The sequence below is a fragment of the Macaca fascicularis genome, chromosome 10 (assembly GCF_037993035.2).
Source record: "Macaca fascicularis isolate 582-1 chromosome 10, T2T-MFA8v1.1".
NCBI lineage: Eukaryota > Metazoa > Chordata > Mammalia > Primates > Cercopithecidae > Macaca > Macaca fascicularis.
In genome coordinates this window covers 71025410-71045624 of record NC_088384.1, presented here as the reverse complement: position 1 = coordinate 71045624, position 20215 = coordinate 71025410, and the positions used below count along the sequence as shown (strand labels likewise).

General features: G+C 44.8%; 1 protein-coding gene across 6 annotated transcripts in view; it reads right to left on the bottom strand.

Annotated features, from left to right (window-relative positions):
• Nucleotides 1–9712: 9712 nt before the first annotated feature.
• Nucleotides 9713–20215, bottom strand: part of KIF16B (kinesin family member 16B) — a 314911-nt gene continuing 304408 nt past the window's right edge. For all 6 annotated transcript variants that reach the window (XM_074004743.1, XM_074004744.1, XM_005568308.4 and 3 more), the window contains one exon: nt 9713–11021. In XM_074004743.1, the coding sequence (XP_073860844.1) occupies nt 10863–11021 (159 nt within the window). In that variant the 3' untranslated portion in view covers nt 9713–10862. The remainder of the gene's footprint in view (nt 11022–20215) is intronic.

The window sequence follows — 20215 nt, the reverse complement described above, 5'->3', positions numbered from 1 at the left end:
ACAATATTTAGATACATTCGAGCCCCAGAGCTAGAAGGCTTTTCTATGCCATCAGAATTATTTCTTGTGATGTGGCCAGTTCTCTTTCTGAACACATTTCCTAAATAATTCCTCCACCCCCACCTCCTCTCCCACCCCTCTGATCTAACTTTTGGCATAGGTGAGCAGAAAAGCTCAAATGGGAGGTCAGCTCTTAGATTCATGGCTTGGCAAGCTGGTCTCACATCAGAACAGGAGTCATGCAGAAAAACCAGTCAGAGGCTGGGAAGAACAAGACCAAACGATGCCTCCCATGTCTGTTTACGGGATATTAGTTATCTTCAGGAAATAGCTGTTTACAAGTTCTGACGCTCAAAACAGTCAGGAAAACAGCTGCTTCAGGTCTCTGAAGGTCAAAGTCATGGCCCAGTGCCAGGAATGTTATAGCTTACCTTGCTTCTCAGGATAAACACAGAGAACTAACTTATTTCTCAGGTGAGTAGCACTTCAAGTCACTTGGGTAGGAGAGATGAACCTGCCCACCTTGAACGTTGAGGCTGTGGGGAACAGAGACCATTCTAACACAGATTAGGAAAGGACTGTTGACAGCTGCAAGGAGAGCAAAGAAACCACTGCATTTCATCAGCAGCATATAACTGCGGGTCCCAAAGCCCTGACTCATAGAGCTTACTCCTCAGTGGATGCTCTAGAAACATCCTCATCTTTTGCCCACAGGGCCTATCCACAACGTGGCTCTACCTCACATGGCCATGGAACTAGAGCAAGTCCTCCCAGATCCATTTTCTTAGTGACCAAAGCAGCTTTCTTGGTCATGGAGGGAAGAAGAGAGAAGAAACTATCATCGTAGTCCAGGAATGGGTGTCCTAGGATGCTTGCGTTCCTTTTCTAAAGCAGTCTTTGAACAATTCTTATAATCTCAGGAAAACAAGCCCGTGGCATAGTCTGGGCAGAAGATGCATGTGGGAGGATGGACACTGCACTGTGCAGGACCCGATGGCCATGGCTGTTGCTTCAAGAGAAGAGTGTCCAGTCTCTTGGGCCACCATAAGGGACAAATTTTGCCCTTGCTGAGTAAGCTCCCAGAGGGCAGAGGCCATGTAGATGGAACTCCCAGGCTTCGGTGTCCCTGGCCCAGCAACTGGCACAGGCAGTAGCTGGAGAATGCCCAGTGATGAACTATGGTGGGGCTTGGAGGGTTACACCTTCCAGATGGGTCTCCTGGAGTCAGCTGAGAGCTAATGAAGGTTAGTCCCAGCTTCAACTGAAGCAAAAACTCAGGATGCCAATTAGTAAGCTCATATCTCCCAGCTTCAAACCCACTCTTCTCTCCTCTGCTATGCTGGGGCTGGGACCTGCAAGCCTGATTCTTGCTTTGCCAGATGGTCCCTAGTAGGCTCTGCCAAGACAGGTACTCAAGGGAGAGCACAGGGCTGGAGGAGGGAGAAGGGAGCTGCTCCTTTGTATTTGTTGTCTGTTCCCATGAGCAGCCTCCAGCAGCACTTCCTTCCTGCTTCCTTTTCCTCAGAGATCACTTCCTGTTCTTGTCAGCATCACCTCAGCCACACGTCTTCCCCCAGGCAACGAAAGTGCCTGCCAGGAGCAGCAGCTGGGTCCAGCTTGCAGCTTTCTCAACATTTGCCAACAAGTTTCATTGTGCCCTGACCCTCAGTGATGCCAGCACACCCCTTCAGGGGCCATGGTCCCAGCCCCACAAGACTCCTCCTTCAGCTCAGAGACACCAGCACCAGCAGCTGATGTTCCCTCCTCCTGGGGGGTCCGAGTTTCCATGCTGTGGGGGCTTTTCCTCCATGTTTCTGCATATTAATAATTCCATGCTCCCCCAGCCCTAAGGGAGGCAGCTGGTTGCCATAGTTATAACCTCTGTGACAACTTGGAGTTTTTGTATATTTTCCCCTTTTCAGTTAACTGTAATTATTTTAAATTCTCTTTATGAAAATAACTGGTGTGACTTCTACCTCCTGCCTCACCCATGACTGATGTACTCAGTGTTTTTCTCTAATCCAGGCAGTGGCAGGGAGCCTGGAGTTAACACAGAACATTGAGACTCAGGTCCCAATTAGCTCTGTCACTTGGGTAAGTCAGAACCTCCTTCAGACGGTCTTACCTTTAGAGATCATTTTACATTAGATTGTGAATGGTGGCCATGGGCAGATTGAAGCCTGTGTATGTGTCAGCCTCTGTCCCGCGCCTGGGTGGACAGTTTTATTATGCAACCTGAATTTCTTTCGGTGGAGCACGTCTTCCCCATTTACATCTATAATGTCTGTCTAGCCCCTGATTGGCCCCTGGATCCAGATTGTTTTCAAGGCTCCTTCTAGCTCTGACATTCTTTTGTTTCCAGCCAGGTGCAATGCTGTCCTGCTCATGACCTGTGCTTTTGCTAGGAGTTTGGAGAATGTCACAAGGCAGTATAAGTGATGTAATTGCTCCCAGCCACAGACATAGGAAAAAACGCAAGAAATAACTGGTCCCCCTGTCTTGGTCACACTGAGAAGTGCAGACTCTCTGGAGGTATAAAACAACATGCTGAAATTGTGCTCTTTGGAGTCCTTAGGGGCTATAGCCCATTCCTCATCTGCAGTGATTACTGCCTTACCAGCAGATTTGCTGGAACAGATGTAGACTTTTCCCCTGACTTGAGCATGCAACAAGAGGCTTGGCCACTGGTGGGAGAATGGTTGTGGTTTTCTGGGAAACTAATAGATCTCTTGCCACCTCTAACCATCATCAGGATCCTTGCCCAGCTCATCAAGATTGCAGCCCGTGTGTAAGAAAGTGGCATGTGGAGATGATGTGGCATCTTACTTGATGTCAAAAAGTAGCATCATGTGCAGCTGGAAAGCCCTACAAAGTCCAGCTCCTCCTTCCTTCTGCTTTTAACTTCAATAGATTTGTCTCTGGGCAAGAGCTACTCAGAGAGACTGCCTTTGAAGGATCTTCACTTCCACCAAAATAAACTCTTGCTTTAGTACACACTCTGAGAAAGAAGGACTTTGAGGTCGAACAGCTGTGAGCATTGTCAGCATCAAGGAGAACGTGTGTGAGCCTGGCTGTTTGGGAGACACAGAGGCTGCAACGAAGCTAGGTACCCCTCTCCCTGCCTGAACACAACCTGCCACCCACATCCTGCTGCAACTTCTCCTCACCTGAGGTGTGTCCTCACCCCTCAGGGCCTCTTGCTTTTGTGGGAAGCTGTCACTGGGTGCAGCTATGGCCAGTGACAGTCTGTCCCCCATTGGTGATGATGCCATTGGAGGGACTAGGAGGACCTTTTCTGCTTGCACCAAACTGAGAAGTTAGTTCACTAAATGTTCCAGTGAATTAATACCTGAAGCACAATTGTCCTTTTGACTAACAGCGCTGAATTCATACAAACTGGACCATGCTGAAATTTTTTGGAGGCCCTAGGTTAGGAGTATTGTTACTGAAATGCCAGGGTTTTGGTCTAGATCCTGTTGCTCACTGCACAGAAAGCCAGTCACTGGGATGAATACTGCCAGGGAAGAAGGCTTTAATTGAATGCTTCAGCAAAGGAAGTGGGAGATCAGTCTCAAATCCATCTTCCTGACTGACTAAAATTAGGGATTTATATAGCAGGGAAGAAATGTAGCCATGAAACAGAAATTAGGGAGAGGCAAGGAAGAGGGGTTGTTCAACAGGAAGCAGGTGGTCACTTGGTAGTCATGCCGGGTGAGGGGTCTATGTCTCATTGTCCAGATGTGGTGATCTGCTGAAGTCCAGCTTCTTGATGCCATCTGCGAGGCCTGATGGTCGGTTCCCTGAGAAAGGAACTCAGATAAGTCAAATGTAACTTTCTCAAGTTTTAACTCTGGGAGGATCATTTTCTGTTTATTCAAAGAAATCATAGACATCAGTTCTATGGGACCATTGGGCCGGTTTCAGTATCAGCCTATGAGCCATGTGCTCCATAGAAACTGACCTGCTTCACTGAACCACACACACTCAGGGTGGCTGAGCTTTTGGTTCTATTCCAGCAAAAGGGTTCCCTGTAAATGCAAGGCATGGATTGAGCAACCCATTTCTGATGGCCCCACACAGACACTTCATGTTAACATTAATTTATAGGCCGTCCTGTTGAATCTAAAAACAATCTTTTCATTTATGGACAGGGCCGATATGATTATGTTGAGGCCCAGAAGGTCAATTGGGAGGTCAAGGCGGGTGGATCGCTTGAAAATCAGGCTGGGGATAAAATCAGATGCTATGCACAGATTATTTGATGCCCAGGCATCCCTGGGCTTAAGGACACAATGCTCCTGTGCAGTTGCTGGTCTAAGTCATAAACGGAGCCCCACAGCCAGCACGTAGCTTTGTGACAGCTGTGCCCGCATGGGGCTTTTGTCTTCTGTTCACAAAGCAAGGATTAGGTAGGAGCCCAAAGACAGGATGGGAACTTTACTTGGTCCTGCTGGCTGCTGCAGTACATAAGTTGGACACATTGCAGCTGGGCATCTGAGGGTCTGAGGAGATGATGCTTCTCCATGACAAGAGCCTCTGAGATCTCAGAACTCCAAACGCACCAAAGGTCAAAGAAAAAGAGCAGAACAGCCAGCCCCTGCATGGCGCAGGACAGCACTCTGCGCTCCGATCTTGTCCTTTCGTTGTTAATATTTAATTCAGAAGCTTGTTTCTTTCTCCCTATTACGTGCGAGTTTGAAGGCTGAGTCTCGGCTGTCACGTGCCCTTATCTTTCCTCCCCCAGGAATATCCTGAAACAGTGGTAGCTAATGGGAACAAAACTCTGGTCAGCAACCTTTCAGGCGCCCTTTAATCTGGCCTCTACCTGCCTCCCCAATCCCACGCTCTCCTGTTTTTCTCTTCATGTCATAGCCAGGATGGGTGATTTCTGCCATTCAAGGTCTTTTCTCAATCTGGGGTGATCTCTCTGACACACTTCTCAACTCTTAGATCTCAGGCCAAATGTCGCTTGCCCCCGAGCCTCCCAGACTAGAGCATTTCTCTAGCACGTGCTCTTCAGCATCCTTGACTTTTCCATCATGACATGTATCACAATTTGCAGTCATACAGTTGTGCCATTATTGGTCCACAGCCCGAGTGGAATGGGAGCTCCCAGAGGGAGGACTTGTGGCCATGATGCCCACACCGCCCACCGCTACGTGTCCGGCACTGGGCCCTGGGCCAGGATATAGAAGACGCTTGTGAATGTGTGTTCATTGACTGAATGGTGGATTGCAGGGCCCCGATGAGGAGCCAACTCTTCTCTCACAAGGAGTAAGAAGGACACAGCCAGCTTGCTCTGCATTCTCTGTGCCATGCTCCTTCTCAACTAGGTGGCCGGTGGAGCCGCACAAACGGCCAGAGTTCCTTCCCCTCTCCCACTGCAGGAGGAGGGGCTGGGGAGGTGGCCATGACATGAATCTACACAGGTGGCTTCAAGTAGGGCAAGCGTCCTCCATTCCCTATGAACATTCTCAGGCTAACTTCAAATACCTTGGTCATCTCACTGTCCTTGTCCCTCCCAACCCCCAGTCCCCAAGGGGTACAGAGTGAGAGAGGGGCCATGGGGATGGCAGGCAGGGAATAATGGCACACGGCATATGCTCATGAGGACCGATGCTGGGGAGCAGGCTTGAGGTGTGCAGTGGAAGACCCTGGCTGGCACCAGTGTCTTCTGGGCAGAGCTACACACATGGACAACTCTTCCAATGCCCAACTTGTCCAAACTCTTCGGATAAGAAGTCTGAAGGAACACCCCAGGCCCCAAACCCTCAAGGGAATGCCGCACTCCTTGGCCGGAAATTCTTTACTAAAAACAAACAACTACACATAGGTGCGCTGAGAGACTGTTGCTCTAGGAGAAGGCACTGAAAACCCTTCATAAATGTAAACATGGCCCTTCCCATTCACTTGTAAGGGATAAACAGCCAGTATTTTCATCACTCTGCAGCTGAAGGCTTGCACCCACCATGGGTCAACTCTTCGTATTAGATTCACTGAAATCAAACTTTAAACACCACGAAGTCATTTGTGATGGTAGGCCACCACACTCCTTGTTTGGCTTCTAGCTTGTTTTTAGGAGAAAAGCTAACAGAGTTTAGAAATCAACCAAAGTGCAATTTTTTATTCTAAACCCTTAATTACCACAAACTGGTATTTCTTATTGTTCTCTGTGAGATAGTCCTGGCAGCTTTGACAGAGCAGTCGCAGCCCGCCTTCCTTCCTTCCTTCTGCAAGAGTGGGAAGTTAACGCTGGAGTCACAGGAATAGCAAACCCCGAGGCTGTTCTCCAGTGAGATGCTCTCAGGCACAACTGTAAGTGCTACTGGAAAGACACAAACACTTCTGCAAATGTTAACTGTGCGTAAGAATTCTGGACACTTTGAGGAAAAGAATTGTGCTTTCAAGCAGTGATGAGTGATGTTTAATTATATTTTTCACATTTTCCCCACCGGATTTAATTTCTGGAGAAAGGCTTCCCTCTTTCTGGTGATATGTCTCGATGCTACCAAACCATTTCCTGTATTTTAATCTTGTGGGGCTTTCTGCATTTTACTTCCCCTTCTTCGATGCTTAGAGAAAGATGGCTTGTGCATCTTTTTGCAAACATAGCCATTTGTCTCTCTCTGAATGGGGAAGAATCTGCCTTTTCGGCAATGGAGAAGGGGAAAACCAAGTCAATGAACTTCAAATTCCGTGTTTGGAGAGGTAATCCTTAGGAAAAAACCTCATTATGTCATTTTCAAATACAAGAGTATATTTCAAATGAGGATAGTCAAAGAAAGGATGTTTTGCATTTAGTCAATTTTTCAAGAGTCACACAGGAGAGAGCTTTCTAGAAAGGCATGGGGTAACCTTGGGAGATGTGCCACAGACAGGTGCCCAGAGTTCCTGGATGATAAGTGTGCGCATGCGCTATTTGCAGGTAACAAGGATGAACTCACATCCCTCAACCCCTTCAGTTCAGTCGACTGCCTTTTTGTTCCTTCTACCATTATAAAGTTTAACAGGGTTCTACTGGATCCCAAATAATCATTCTGAAGGTAACGCCCTGGTCAACACTAATATCACCCCTCTAACTTAAAGGTACCACTACAGGATCAATTTGAAACAGGATGCTTCAGAAATTTGTAATAACGGGCAATTTTTGTCAATTTGGAAATAATTCCCTGTGTGCAAAGTTCAAAATCGTGTACCACAGAATCATTTCCCATCTAATGAACTGTCATCAGTGAAAGCAGTTTCAACAGAAAAAAAAAAAAAAAAAAAAAAACCAAAACCAAAAACCAAACAAACAAAAAAACCAAGAAAGTCAATAGCCAGGTCTTCTTGTATGTGAAAAAAGCCGTTTTGGAAAGGAGGAATACACAAGGTTTAATTTGCAAGAACGAATCTCTGTAGATTAGTTTTAGTCTTTGATTAGTTTTCCCAAAACCTAAATCAGCTGTCATGATAAGCTAAGTAAAACTAAAGCAGTTAATTTTGCCATCTCACTGTCCTTGTCCCTCCCAGCCCCCAGTTAATTTTGCCATGGATTTATTTTGCCTAACTTTTCTACTCCCCTTCTTTTATTTAACATGGAAAAAGAAAGACCTTTCTGATAAAGTCGGATGGGATCTGAATCCCTCCTATAGGTGTGTCAGATTATGGGAGGAGAAGGGTCTCCTGAGGCAGAGACGTTCAACTGTCAACTGATGACACTTCAAGGCAACATTTTAATCAAGGCAACATTTTAGGCATTTATAAATGAGAGTGTACTTGGAAAACCTAATGCTACTGTTTGAAGCATGTCAGGCCTGAATCGCTATGTACATTCTCTTTGAGGAGACAAGGCAAGCCTTGTGGTAGGCTCAGAATATCGGTAAGGTGCCACATCCCCTTAGCACGGGGGGCTCCCCATCCCTGAGTGAGCGCCTGAGGAAATGGGGTCTTGCGGTTGTGTGCTGCAGGAGATGTGTCCAGAAAAAAAAAAAATTCTTGTCTTTAACAGTTGAATCCAGAACACCAACGTGACCCTGCACCACAGATGGTCCCCAAAGCGGTCTCCACCTCTGAGTCCATGGCATGCTCTAGCCGTGAAAGCTTTTGGCTGCTTCTGCCCAGACTTGGACATGTATGCTGTCTACAGCTCTGAGTAGATCAGGGACCAAATTGGGCAGAACTAGCTCCCTCTGCATAAAATTGTAAATAGAATCAGCCCTGGGGTGGGATACTCTGTGTATCCTCAAAGCATCCCCCATTATGAGCCATAGAATCTTCTAGATGTCAGTCATTGGGGAAGCCAGCATGACCTGGTTACTCCCTATTCATATGCCAAAATTAATCACAGAGTTAAATGTGAATCTTTCTAATTCAGCAATAGCAAGGTCTGAGTGGGAACTGGGTGGAAGGTTACAATACCAGTGATATAAACAAATTTGGTACACATATTAACCATCCAAGTAAGACCTAGGAGTGAATGTCAAAACTACTTAAATAAAAAATTCTGTTTAAGTTCCTTAGATTTGTCCAACTGACTGCCGAAGTATTTATGTTCATGGCACTTCAACGTGAATTGCTGAAAGTGGTCAGCTTGGCGTTACTTTGGGAATATCCAATTGCTAATCTTCTTTTACTCTTTTAAATTAGTCCAAATCAATGGAGTTTCCATTTGTTATCCTAACTCTGTCATCTGTCTTATCTTCACTCCAGAAAGGAATTCTGTTATTTGTTTAGATGTGACTTCTCATTTGCTTTTCCACTTTCCCTCATGTTTTATTCAGAATCAGCTGCCTTTAAATCGGATTGGAGTATGTACTTCCCGTCCACACACGAGGGACTGAAATGAGTCCGAATAACGTGGTTTATTCCTCTGCTGTAACCATGGGCTAGAATGAAACTCAAGAGACCATTCAGAACCACAGCTTCATTTTCAGATGGGGAGACTGAGGCCTAGAGAGGAAAAACGACTCCCACATTATGGCTGACTTTAGCCAGAGCTTGCTAGTAGTACTCAAACTCCCAACTCAACTGTAATTACTTAACGTGAGGATTAGAATAGAAAGATCTTCTGATTCCTGTACTTCTTACAAACACATGTCGATTTATTCTTGCCAAATCTCCTGTATGATTTTAACAAAATGCTTACCACAAGCCTAGTCTCCAATACTGGCCTCAAAGGCCAAGAGATGGATTATCTGGTCAGTTTGAAGAAAAACCACTTAGTTTACTCAGCAAATGAGGGACCATCTTTAGTGCTTAAGACTCCTCTTAAATAAATGACCTATGGTTAATTATTATCTACCCAGCTCTTATCCCTTAATCTCTAGTTTGAAATTCTCTGGTAGTAACTGCTCCTAAACCTATGCCTATAATCACAACTGCAGACAAAAGCAGGTCCTTCTGTAGCAAAAATGTCCTCATTTTTTTTTCACACTAAACTATGATATTTAATTAGTGCAGTACTAGTTTTCCTCCTTATAGGGATAATTGCCTGTTTACACATATTTTTCAGGTTGGAGAACTTCGTTGTGAAGGCATTCTCTAGAAGACTGAATGCAAACATGTTCTGTTAACCATTCATTTATGACTTCAATCATTACTATCACTGCATCTTCTGCAACACAAATGCTGAGTTATACATTATGTATCTTTCCAAGCACATTAGATCAATGTTTAAACAGACTAGTATGAATGATCATGTCACAGACTTAAAATAAGCTGAGCTACAGGGTTGGATGCCGTATCTTCATTTAATATTGATAGCAGCTCAATTTAAATTTTGAAAAAGCAAACACATTTAATAAATTTGGTGTGATAACATATTTTGATGGAACTATTGTACAGAATGTGTACATATATAAATCTATAGATAGAATTATATACATTTGAATATATACCACATACATATTTTTTCCACTCACATTTTTCTCTTTAGTAAAACAAAGCACTTTTACTGTACACAGAAGTGCAATGCTACATTAAGTCCTGAGTAATTTAAGGTATCATTAATAAACTGCTATAAATTCTAGTTTTCCAGCCAAAGATCCAGTAGATTCTGTAACAAAAAATGTGAACAAAATAATACTTAAAAATATGCATTTAGCTTTGCGTTCATTTTGTGCTTAGCAGAAAAAGCTCAAGAATGCACAGTAGCCATTTAGATTTGGGAGAACATTCTTGAATATTCAAGGTTAAATAAATATTCTATTTGTAGGGATTTATAGAAGTTTTAAGTGATGTTGTCTACATCCAATTTGTCAAGCATGGAAGACTACAGTCATGATTGGATCAAAAAATCCCTTTTGCAGAATATGAAATTCTGTGTAAACATCAGTGTTTAGGTTTTATATAAAAGTTTGATTCAAATGAGGGAAAAAAAGAAAAAAATACAATGAAATAATTTAAAATGCTTTTCTTGGAATATAGTCAGCCACATGGAAGGAATATTAAAAATATGAGTATATTTTGGTGAAAGGGGAAATCAGATGAAAGTCATTTAAGGGTGGTCTGGTAAGCCACCCACTTTGGGAGGTCCCAGGCTGGCTTGGCTCAGGGAGCCCATGATGGCCAAGCCACATCTATCTTGCCACAGGGGACGAACTTTGCTGCTCAGTGAGAAGGAAGCACTGTGGGAAAAGGCCACGTTCATCCGCAATGGAACGGTAACGGCTGCCTGCAAGGGTCACATCAGCAGGCAGAGCATCCTATCCCCAAACTCAGGCACTAGGTATGAAAACATGAGGTGGCCCGGGCCCGCTGCTGCACGTCTGCCTTCAGCAGGAGGAGGCAGACCCGGATCCTCGCATGGGGGAGCTGCCCTGCATCGGAGCCCGCTTTGACGAGAAGGCACTGCTTTGGTGGTTCCTCCATCAGCCCTGGCTCTACCCCGTCCCATGGCTGCTGTAGTCAAAGACTCCTTTCTTGAAGAATGGCGAAAACTCACAGATGGTGTGTTTCGAGAGAGTCAGCCCCACTTTGTTGATGTGGAGGGGAGATGTTGCGGACTGGAGCATCACGCTGAAAAAGTCCCTGAGGTATTTCTGTGGAAGAGACAAGAGTTAAGAACATGGTCAATTGGGAGGTCAAGGTGGGTGGATCGCTTGAGCTCAGAAGTTTGAGACCAGTCTGGGCAACATGGAGAAATCCCATCTCTACAAAAAATATAGAAATTAGCTGGGCATGGTGGTGCACTGAGGCGGGAGGATCACTTGAGCCCAGGAGGTAGAGGCTGCAGTGAGCTGTGATGGTGCCACAGCACTCCTGCCTGGGTGACAGAGCAAGACCCTGTTTCAGTCAATCAATCAATCAATCAATCAATCAATCAGAACACAGTCAAGATATTGTTGGGTGGTGTCAAGAAGAAAAGAAATTTCCAGAAACAAGTTCCCATCCAGCTGGAAAGTGCTATCATTGGCATTAAAACCAGCACGTGAGGAATGTCCTCCACTGTCTCAGCTACCATCAGACCAACCAGAGAAGATGGAGTCACAAAACACATATGCACAGGAGAAATATCTTCGGCTCAGCACTGATTCTGGGCAGCACTGCCTCAGGTCTATGGCAGACAATGCCCAGGGAAATGTCAAGGGTGCTGGGCACAGGGGGTCTGCCTCTCAGCCACAGTGTCACTAGTTAATCTCTTACTTAAAAAAGTCATTTCCTCCCCCCTTCCAGTTACTCATTAAATAGAAAGACGATTAAAAAAAAAAAAAAAAAAAAAAGGGCCGGCCATCTGTACAAGGTTAAAGATGCTGCTTACTGGTATTTTAAAATTGCAGTCAGTACCTGTTTTGAACTCTTCTTATAAAATAAAGGGAAAGAAATACTGGGGACAAGAGGGTCAGTTCCAAGCAATGATATTTACAGATCTTTTTGCACATCCTATAATCGTCAACAAAAAGGAATCCTTACTAAGATTAATTGCTCCAGACCCCTACTGCACGTGTTTGTTGCAACATTATCTGCCTTTTTTGGCACTGAGAAAGCAAAGCATGTGTGAGACTAGGCTCTGGGAACTGGGGATAAAATCAGACGTGGGAGCTGGAGGGATGTGTTAAAGGAAAAGAGGGCACACAAGAATAGTTAACATATTTGAGGCCAGGTATATCTCATCTATAACAGAAAATGGGCTGGAGGGAAGGGGTTAGACCCAAACCTTTATTATGGTCTCAGTGTGCTTAAAAAACCCAAACAACCCTGGCACAATCTTAGGAATTAAACATAATAATTCTGGACTCTGAGCAACAACAACAAAAAATTTGTCGAAGCAACATGGCCTAAGCCTGGAGCAGTAGTTCCCAACAAGGGGCAGTTCTGCCCCATAGGGTATTCAGCAGTGTTTGGTGGCAGTTTTGAGTGTCACATGGGGGTGCACAGGCAGTGCCCCTAGTGGATGCTGGCCAGGGATGCTGCTAACATCTGCCAATGCACACACAGTCCCTCTGACAAAGAATTACCTGGCCGAAATGTTGACCATGCCACAGTTGAGAAGAGGAAGTGGAATTTAGCTACCTTTATGAATTGCCAATCTGAAATTTCCTTCTGAAAGAAGACATGCTACTTGAGGAGAATTTGTTAATTCTCCTTGAAAATATTAATGAGGACTACTAACAACAACACTTGTAAAATAACTGAGTTTCTAAAAATCTTCTAATATCCAATGTTTTACACTTAATGGAAGTAAAACTGATGCATGGTAAATTGTACATTTTTTTTTTTTTTTTTTTTTTTTTTCTTAGATGGAGTCTCGCTCTGTCTCCCAGGCTGGAGTGCAGTGGCGCAATCTCAGCTCACTCAGGCGACCTCTGTGTCCTGGGTTCAAGCAATTCTCCTGTCTCAGCCTCCTGAGTAGCTGGGACAACAGGCATGTTCCACCACGCCCAGCTAATTTTTTTGTATTTTTAGTAGAGATGGGGTTTCACCACGTTGGCCAGGCTGGTCTCAAACTCCTGACCTCAAATGATCCTCCCTCCTTGGTCTCCCAAAGTGTTGGGATTACAGGCGTGAGCCACCGCGCCTGGCCAGATAAACTGTACATTCTTTAAATGTATAACTTAATGGGCCAGGCACGGTGGCTCACGCCTATAATCCCAGCACTTTGGGAGGCTGAGGCGGGCAGATCACGAGGTCAGGAGATTGAGACCATCTGGCTAACACGTTGAAACCCTGTCTCTACTAAAAATACCAAAAAAAAAAAAAAAAAAAAAAAAAAAATTAGCCAGGCATGGGGGCGGGCGCCTGTAGTCCCAGCTACTTGGGAGGCTGAGGCAGGAGAATGGCATGAACCTGGGAGGCGGAGCTTGCAGTGAGCCGAGATCACGCCACTGCACTCCAGCCTGGGCAAGAGTGAGACTCCGTCTCAAAACAACCAAAAACCAAAACAAAACATATAACTTAATGAGTGCTGACCCATGTGAAACCACCATTAAATCACGATAAACGTTTGCATCTCCTTCAAAAGTTTCCTAAGGCACCTAACTTCATGTTATCCTTACACCTGGCCTGGAATGACATCTTCTTCTGGTATTACCTGTTTCCCAGGAAGGAAGCTATTGCCAGGAGAGGTGAGTAAGGCTAGTAATCTAGAAAGAAGACTTGAAAGCAAGTATTCTCGGAGGTTTTTTCTTGTTCAATATCCCTGACTTACTAGTCTCATGGTACCCTCTCAAGAAACGATCCTGAAACTGAAAGTAGGTGTAGGTAAGAAGTTATGAAAATCAACTGCTGAAAAATGAAGATCTTAATCTTAGTAATTATTTTCATCAGAGGGGCAAAGGGAGACTTGCCTTCCACTTTTCTGTGGGAAGGGACCCTGAGAATATCAACTTGAAAGGGACTTGAATTGTGTTAAACAGGGTCAGCAGTATATACTGTAGACTACATTCAACCAGCCAATGCTCGTGATGAAATGCACGTGCACAACTGATTGTTTTGGGAAGGTCAAGGGGGAGATGATTTGGAAAACGGGAGATGCAGAGCTTGCTGACTTGTGCGTGGAGCCGCTACTCTTTCACAGTTTAATGCATGGATAGAGCAAGGCTCGCTGCACAGGCCTCATCTCAGGTAGCTCCTGTGGGCTCTGGCTTCAGGTCTCCCACAGGCTGCATTAACAGGCAGGCTGATGTTTACAACAAAGTTGCCTTCAGGATGAACTCTGACAGACGGGGAAGGCAATTGAAATCTGGGAGCAGATGTTTTATCAGCATTTGTCATAATTAGTGCACAAAGTAGGGTCCCTTTAAAGGGCCAATAAAGCCTAAAGGGTATAATGAGAAGAGAAGTGAAAGTTAAAAATATAAATGAAAGGCAAAGAGGAAGTATTTGAGACACCCTCCCTTCCAGAGCACCACCATAAGAAGAGAACAATACAACTGCCAGGTAATGTCTTTTTCTTTAAATAAACTCATTAGCGTAGTTTGATAAAAACTCCAGATAGAGTGATCTGATTTGACTAATTCTAAACATTACAGAAGAGTTTTCTCTTTGCAAAACAAATTTCTGCCTAAGGAGAATTAGGCAGCTTTCGCTTCTTTATAACAGCCTGCTTCCTTGGCGCAAAGAAATGATTAGATTAGGAAGTGTTCTTTGCAGCGACCTCAAAGTGCTCTAAAGTCTGTTAAGATGAGGCATGACCTTTGTTGGCCATGTCCAGAGCCACATGCTTAAAATGTGCTGAACAAATTCTGGCAAATGAAAAAACCAAGGGACTGGGGCTACGGCTGGCGACACAAGTCAGAACCAAAATTCTAGAAAGTTCTTAAGGTCACAGTCAGTGTCTCATTCTTCTCTGAAGCCCCCTATCATCCCTGGAATACTGCCAAGCTTAGGAAATGTGCTGAGAAGAAACCTTGCTGATTTTAATGAGTTATCTTTTTTTGAATTAAAGTATATGCACAGAAAACCACACACCACAAGTGTACAGTTGAATACAGTTTCACAAAGTTAATATAGCTGTGCCATCAGCATCTAGATATAAATTATACAACCCTTCCAGCCCCCAGGCAGCCCTCCTCATACTCCCTCCTCTGGTACAAGCCTTCCCTCAAGGGCAGCTGCTATTCTGATTTCTAGCACCATAGATTCAATTTGCCAGTTTTTGAACTTCATATGAGTGGAATCATTTGGGATATACTCTTTAGTGTCTGGCTTCCATGGCCTCATGCCATGTCTGTGAGATGCGGCCATGCTGTGCACATAGCTGTGGTTTGTTCAGTACCAGCACTGTGCAGTATTTCACATCTGAACAAAACCACCGACTGGCTTTAACACAGGAATAAGCGTTGGTCACCGCTTTGGTCCTTTAGTCTGAACTCTTCTTCACTAATGAAATCTCCTTCCCAATATTACTGGTGTCTGATGAGTCAAGTTTACCACTATCCTTCCAATAAAGAACTTTCCCGTAGAGATTTACACTAAAATCTAAGCTTAGCCAATGTACTCAAACTCTGCTATTTTATATATATATATAAATATTTAAAATATACATACTTACCTAACACACATTCATATTAGTAATTTTTAATGCCTATGCTCATAATGTTTTCCACAGCATCTGTGGCTGAAGGGAGAAAATTAAAATCTCCCTGTCGAAGCTATCCCTTGTCGTTGACCCCAAAGTCACCCTTGCCCTCCCAGGATGTGAAAAGTAAGTCCAGGTGTCAAGCTGCATCTCCCCAGGACAGCACGCTTTATAAAACAGTATTGCGAAAACTGAAGGATATTAGGAGTTTAAGTGACTTATCCAGGTCCGAAGGGCAAAGTAGGGAAAAAGATTTGTGAAATCCAGTATCCAATTTGTTTCTGACTTTCACAGGACATTTTCTCCATTATAAAAAGAAATAAAAGCAGGCATATTTAAACCTCTAGCACGTCAGGGACCACAGAAGGCCTGCAGCTCTTGCTCACGTGGTGGACAGCGACACACCTGAGTCTTTGCTTTGTCAAATGCCCTGTGTCAGGGCCACTGAGAAAAGCAAAAGCACCTCCTAGGGTTGCACGACATGATGGCCCTGACTTGGATAGTTGGAGGAGGAAAGTCAGATTAAAGCAAATCCTCTTTCAATACGATTGCAAACCGGAAATGAGATGGGATGGCGGAGCCAGAGGGGGCCTAGGAGAGGGTCTGTCTGACAGTGAGCGATCACAGGAAAGAGAAGAGGCCGAGAGAGAAAGGGGGCCACAGAGAGACAGAGGGGGCTGTCTAGGGGAGGACAAGAGAAACAGGGCTGGGATGGAGGGGAAGACAAAAGAGATGGAAATAAAAAGGAAACCAAACCAGCATGACAACGCTGGAGACGCGTACCCGTGATTTATTTGTTTACCAAGCTGGCAAAAAGAATTTAAGAATAATAAGAAATATATCGGATATCTATCTAGGTTATTTACTTTTTGTGACTTGGACCAATACTTACCCATACTTTCAGAAAATCAAATTTAGATGGCTAATCTTTACGACATATTTCAGTGCTGACACAGAGTGCCTTGATTTCATGAACTGCCTTTCTTCTACAGGTTTTGGGCATATTTTGTTGCTCAGGGGCGGTGAGCAGGGGGTACAGCTAACTGGGAGACGTGGACCCCCATGGGTCTGTTCCAAAGTAAGTGTGACCCTGGCACATGATGTTTAAAATCCCCCCAAAACAAACACGAAATCCTGTACAGGCCTATGAGCTTTTAAAGCGGAGGCCAGAAGACATGAGCAGAAGGATGGAGGGTGTGCTGATACAAGAGACACTCTAGACTCAGGCTCCTGGCTGCTACCCACAGCACCCGCCATCCCTCGCTTCCCAGTCAGGTCCCCTCTGCTGAGCCGCACGCTCTCACCGGGCAAGTCTGTCTACATCGGGCCTCTTAGCTGCTTGGGTCAGATGCACTGCCTTTCCCAGGCCTGACGGTGCTTTCGTGGGGACCAGCGGGCACTGGTTCTTCCGAGTTAAAAGTTTCTTACAAACACCGGGAAGGTCCTCTTTCCCTCCAAGGCTCACGCTCTTCTACAGGGAGCCAAGGCAGCTCAGGGAATGCTTCGATATCTCCCTTACAGTGCCTTGGTGGACACTGGCCATTCTCTGACTGCCCTGTATCCATTTCCCTTCCCAAACAGCACCCCAGTCCCCTTCTGAAGAAACAGCTTTCCCCTCTCTGGGAATAGGTTCACTGGTTGAGTTACGGTATAGGACAGACAAGCTTTTCCCATGATATTCTGCGTGGGCACCTTACAGCCAAAGAGCTAATCAAGCTACTAGCACTTGGAGTCTCCTGGAAACAAGGGTCCTTTGGGGCACACTTCTTCCAGATTGTGTAGCTGCTGTTACGGAACATTTTCAAGAGTTTGAGAGATTCAGGAAAGCTGGGCAGGTTCAGGACAGCCTTTGGTCTCTGCCCATTCCTAAGGCTAGGAGTGAATGATTCCTTCTGTTTACTGTGGTGACAGTCATTTTCTACTGTTTACCATCAAGTTAACTAACAATAATCTCACAGAGCTGGCAGGGGGCGGACAAGGGTCAGGAATCAGAAGAAACCTTCCTTGTAGACCACAGTCAAGCTCCTCTATGGCTAGTCTATGGTCAGATGGAGGCATCTGTCTATCACGCTCTTCTCTTAGGAAGAGGTCGATCCTAGGAGGCTCTGGAGAATCACATTTCAGATAGGTCAGAATATCCCAGTGGTCCATCCATAGCTAGGCCTGAAGCTGGAAGGCTCCTGCCCCAGACCCTGATCTACACAGAGCCCAATCTTTAAATTTCCAATACCATTTCAAAACACAATCACTAAATATTATCAATCTTTTGAACCAAAACACAGGCTAATATGGTCTACTGGCTGTGTTAGTAAGTTCTGAAAGGCAAAATGAACTCCCTACAGCAATACAGAGTAATTAAGCAAGAATTTAGTTCATTACATTAGAGCTTTAGCATGGCACCTCAATTAGTTTATGCATCAGGAAAAAAACAAAAGGAAAATATAATGTGCTGCTACATGCTATTCCATTTAGACATTCTTGAAGAAGGTCATTATCTTACTATGATTCATGTGTGACCTACACTACAATTTCAGTCTGAGCTCTGCCTGAAAGGAACATGTTTTGAAGTTACTGGAAAAAAGTGGGCAAAATCTGGCCTTTAGGCAGCTTTTTGGGTTTTTCTTTTGAACTCTAAATCTTCTGGCTGAAATGCTAATCTGCTGAGAGGAACTAAGCATGGATTTCCATCCTGGCAAAAACCTGTGAAGTCAGCAGGGCGTTGCCTGGTGTGGCTTCCCCACTCTCTTACACCCATTCCCTTTTCGGTCTGGGACCTTGAAAGAAAGGACGATTTTAGACCAGGGGATGGAGGGAAAGAGGGGTGGTGTCCAAGTTCAGCGAACAGTCTGAACAAGAGAGCAAGGCCAAGGCCAGCCTGTGCAGGGATCTGGGTGAGGAACAGCAGGATGTGAAGCAGAACGCACAGGGCCTTGAATCTGGATTCAGGCCTGCAGGCACTTTGTACAAAGTTTCTGGTTCATGAGCTCGTGTGAGCCCCTAAGACACCCTTAGGAGATGGATATGGATGGATGTCTTTTGTTTACAGATGAAGTAACTGAGATTCCAAGAGGCAGTGACTTGGCCAAGGTCAACAGGTCATAAGAGGTTGACAAAGTAACCAGCTCTTCAAATGTAGGAAAAAGCCATTATTGCCTAATTTAATTCTCAAGGTTCAAGTCCGTAAGCCTGAAAGGTAACATGGCCTTTCTTTGGGGCTGTCCATACTATGCTCATGCAGCCTCCCAGAATTTTCCCTGAATTTCAGTCAACTGCTGTGTGTGTGTGTGTGTGTGTGTGTGTAGAAGATGCAAGAATGAGAATTTGGGCCTTCAGATGCCTTTGAAAGACCTAAGCCTCCTTATCTGTTGGCTCTCTGCCTTCTATTTTAATTAGCAAGGAGATAAAATTGTGACCATTTTATGTTATTAAAAAGTTTCTGTTTTAATAGGGCTCATGACTATAACGGCAGCCTACTGCTTATTTCATGTGCAATATATCACCCCAGCCATGTCATTCTAATGATTTTTCCAGCCATCTCATTGTTGTGAGGTCCTCTTTATTTTACAAAATTTTAACATAAATCTATAATTTAATTTAAAGTTATTGAAATTATTAAAATTGAAATGTTCTTTAAAAATGTAATGGAGTTTTATCCACCTTTCCATAGTGACATATTAACAGGGAAGGAGTTCAATGGCATTCCTCATTCTCAGAAGTCATTAACCACGGTGGCAGCTTAAAGACAAGTATCAGTCTAGTAAGACTTAGAGGTCTCATTTAACTCGCAGCACTTGGAAAATTCATCGTCCACTGATGGGCCCTGAAGATGGATCAGACCTGAATGGAGCTACCCAGGGATGTTTTTAGTCCTGAAAGAGTTGTGGTCACCCCGGCCATGTATCATGAATCGACCCAGTGTGGTCAATATGATCCATCTAGTCAAATATTGCCAATTCTAAACTCCCATAAATTTAAGTCTAAATACCTCTTGTTGGCTTTTTAGGAATCCTAAAGTTTGGCTACACTGGGTCAAACAGGCTGGGTTCCCTTCCCAACATGCTCCCAAATGTGCTCCACACTTCAAGGAAATCAGGACAGCTTGGTTCGGGTAACTCATCCATCCAGCGCAGTCACTGCACACGTGTTCTCCAAGAAGCAGTAAGCCAGGCCTGGGCATCGAGCGGAATGAAACAGACTCGGTGCCTCCCCTCCTCCCCTCACAGGCACATGCTGGCTGGCACCATCCTCCAATGCTCAGAGTCTCTCCTTGTTCCCATGGGTGCTTTGCTTCCACCATCTAGATCCTTCTTATCTTCCAAGGACTGGCTCAAGGTGTGTTCTGTATTGACGCCCTTCTCTTCAGACTTCATTCATGCAACCAACAAGTACTTGCTGAGAGCTTTCTACACACCAGTGTTGGGCTAGGTGCTGGGCATTCTTTTCTTTTTTTTTTTGAGACAGATTCTCACTCTGTTGCCCAGGCTGGAGTGCAGTGGCATGATCTCAGCTCACTGCAACCTCCTCCTCCTAGGTTCAAGCGATTCTCCTGCCTCAGTCTCCTAAGTAGCTGAGACTGCAGGCATGTACCACCATGCCTGGCTAATTTTTGTATTTTTGAGTAGAGATGGGGTTTCACCATGTTGGTCAGGCTGGTCTCCAACTTCTGACCTCAGGTGACACGCCTGCCTCAGCCTCCCAAAGTGCTGGGATTACAGG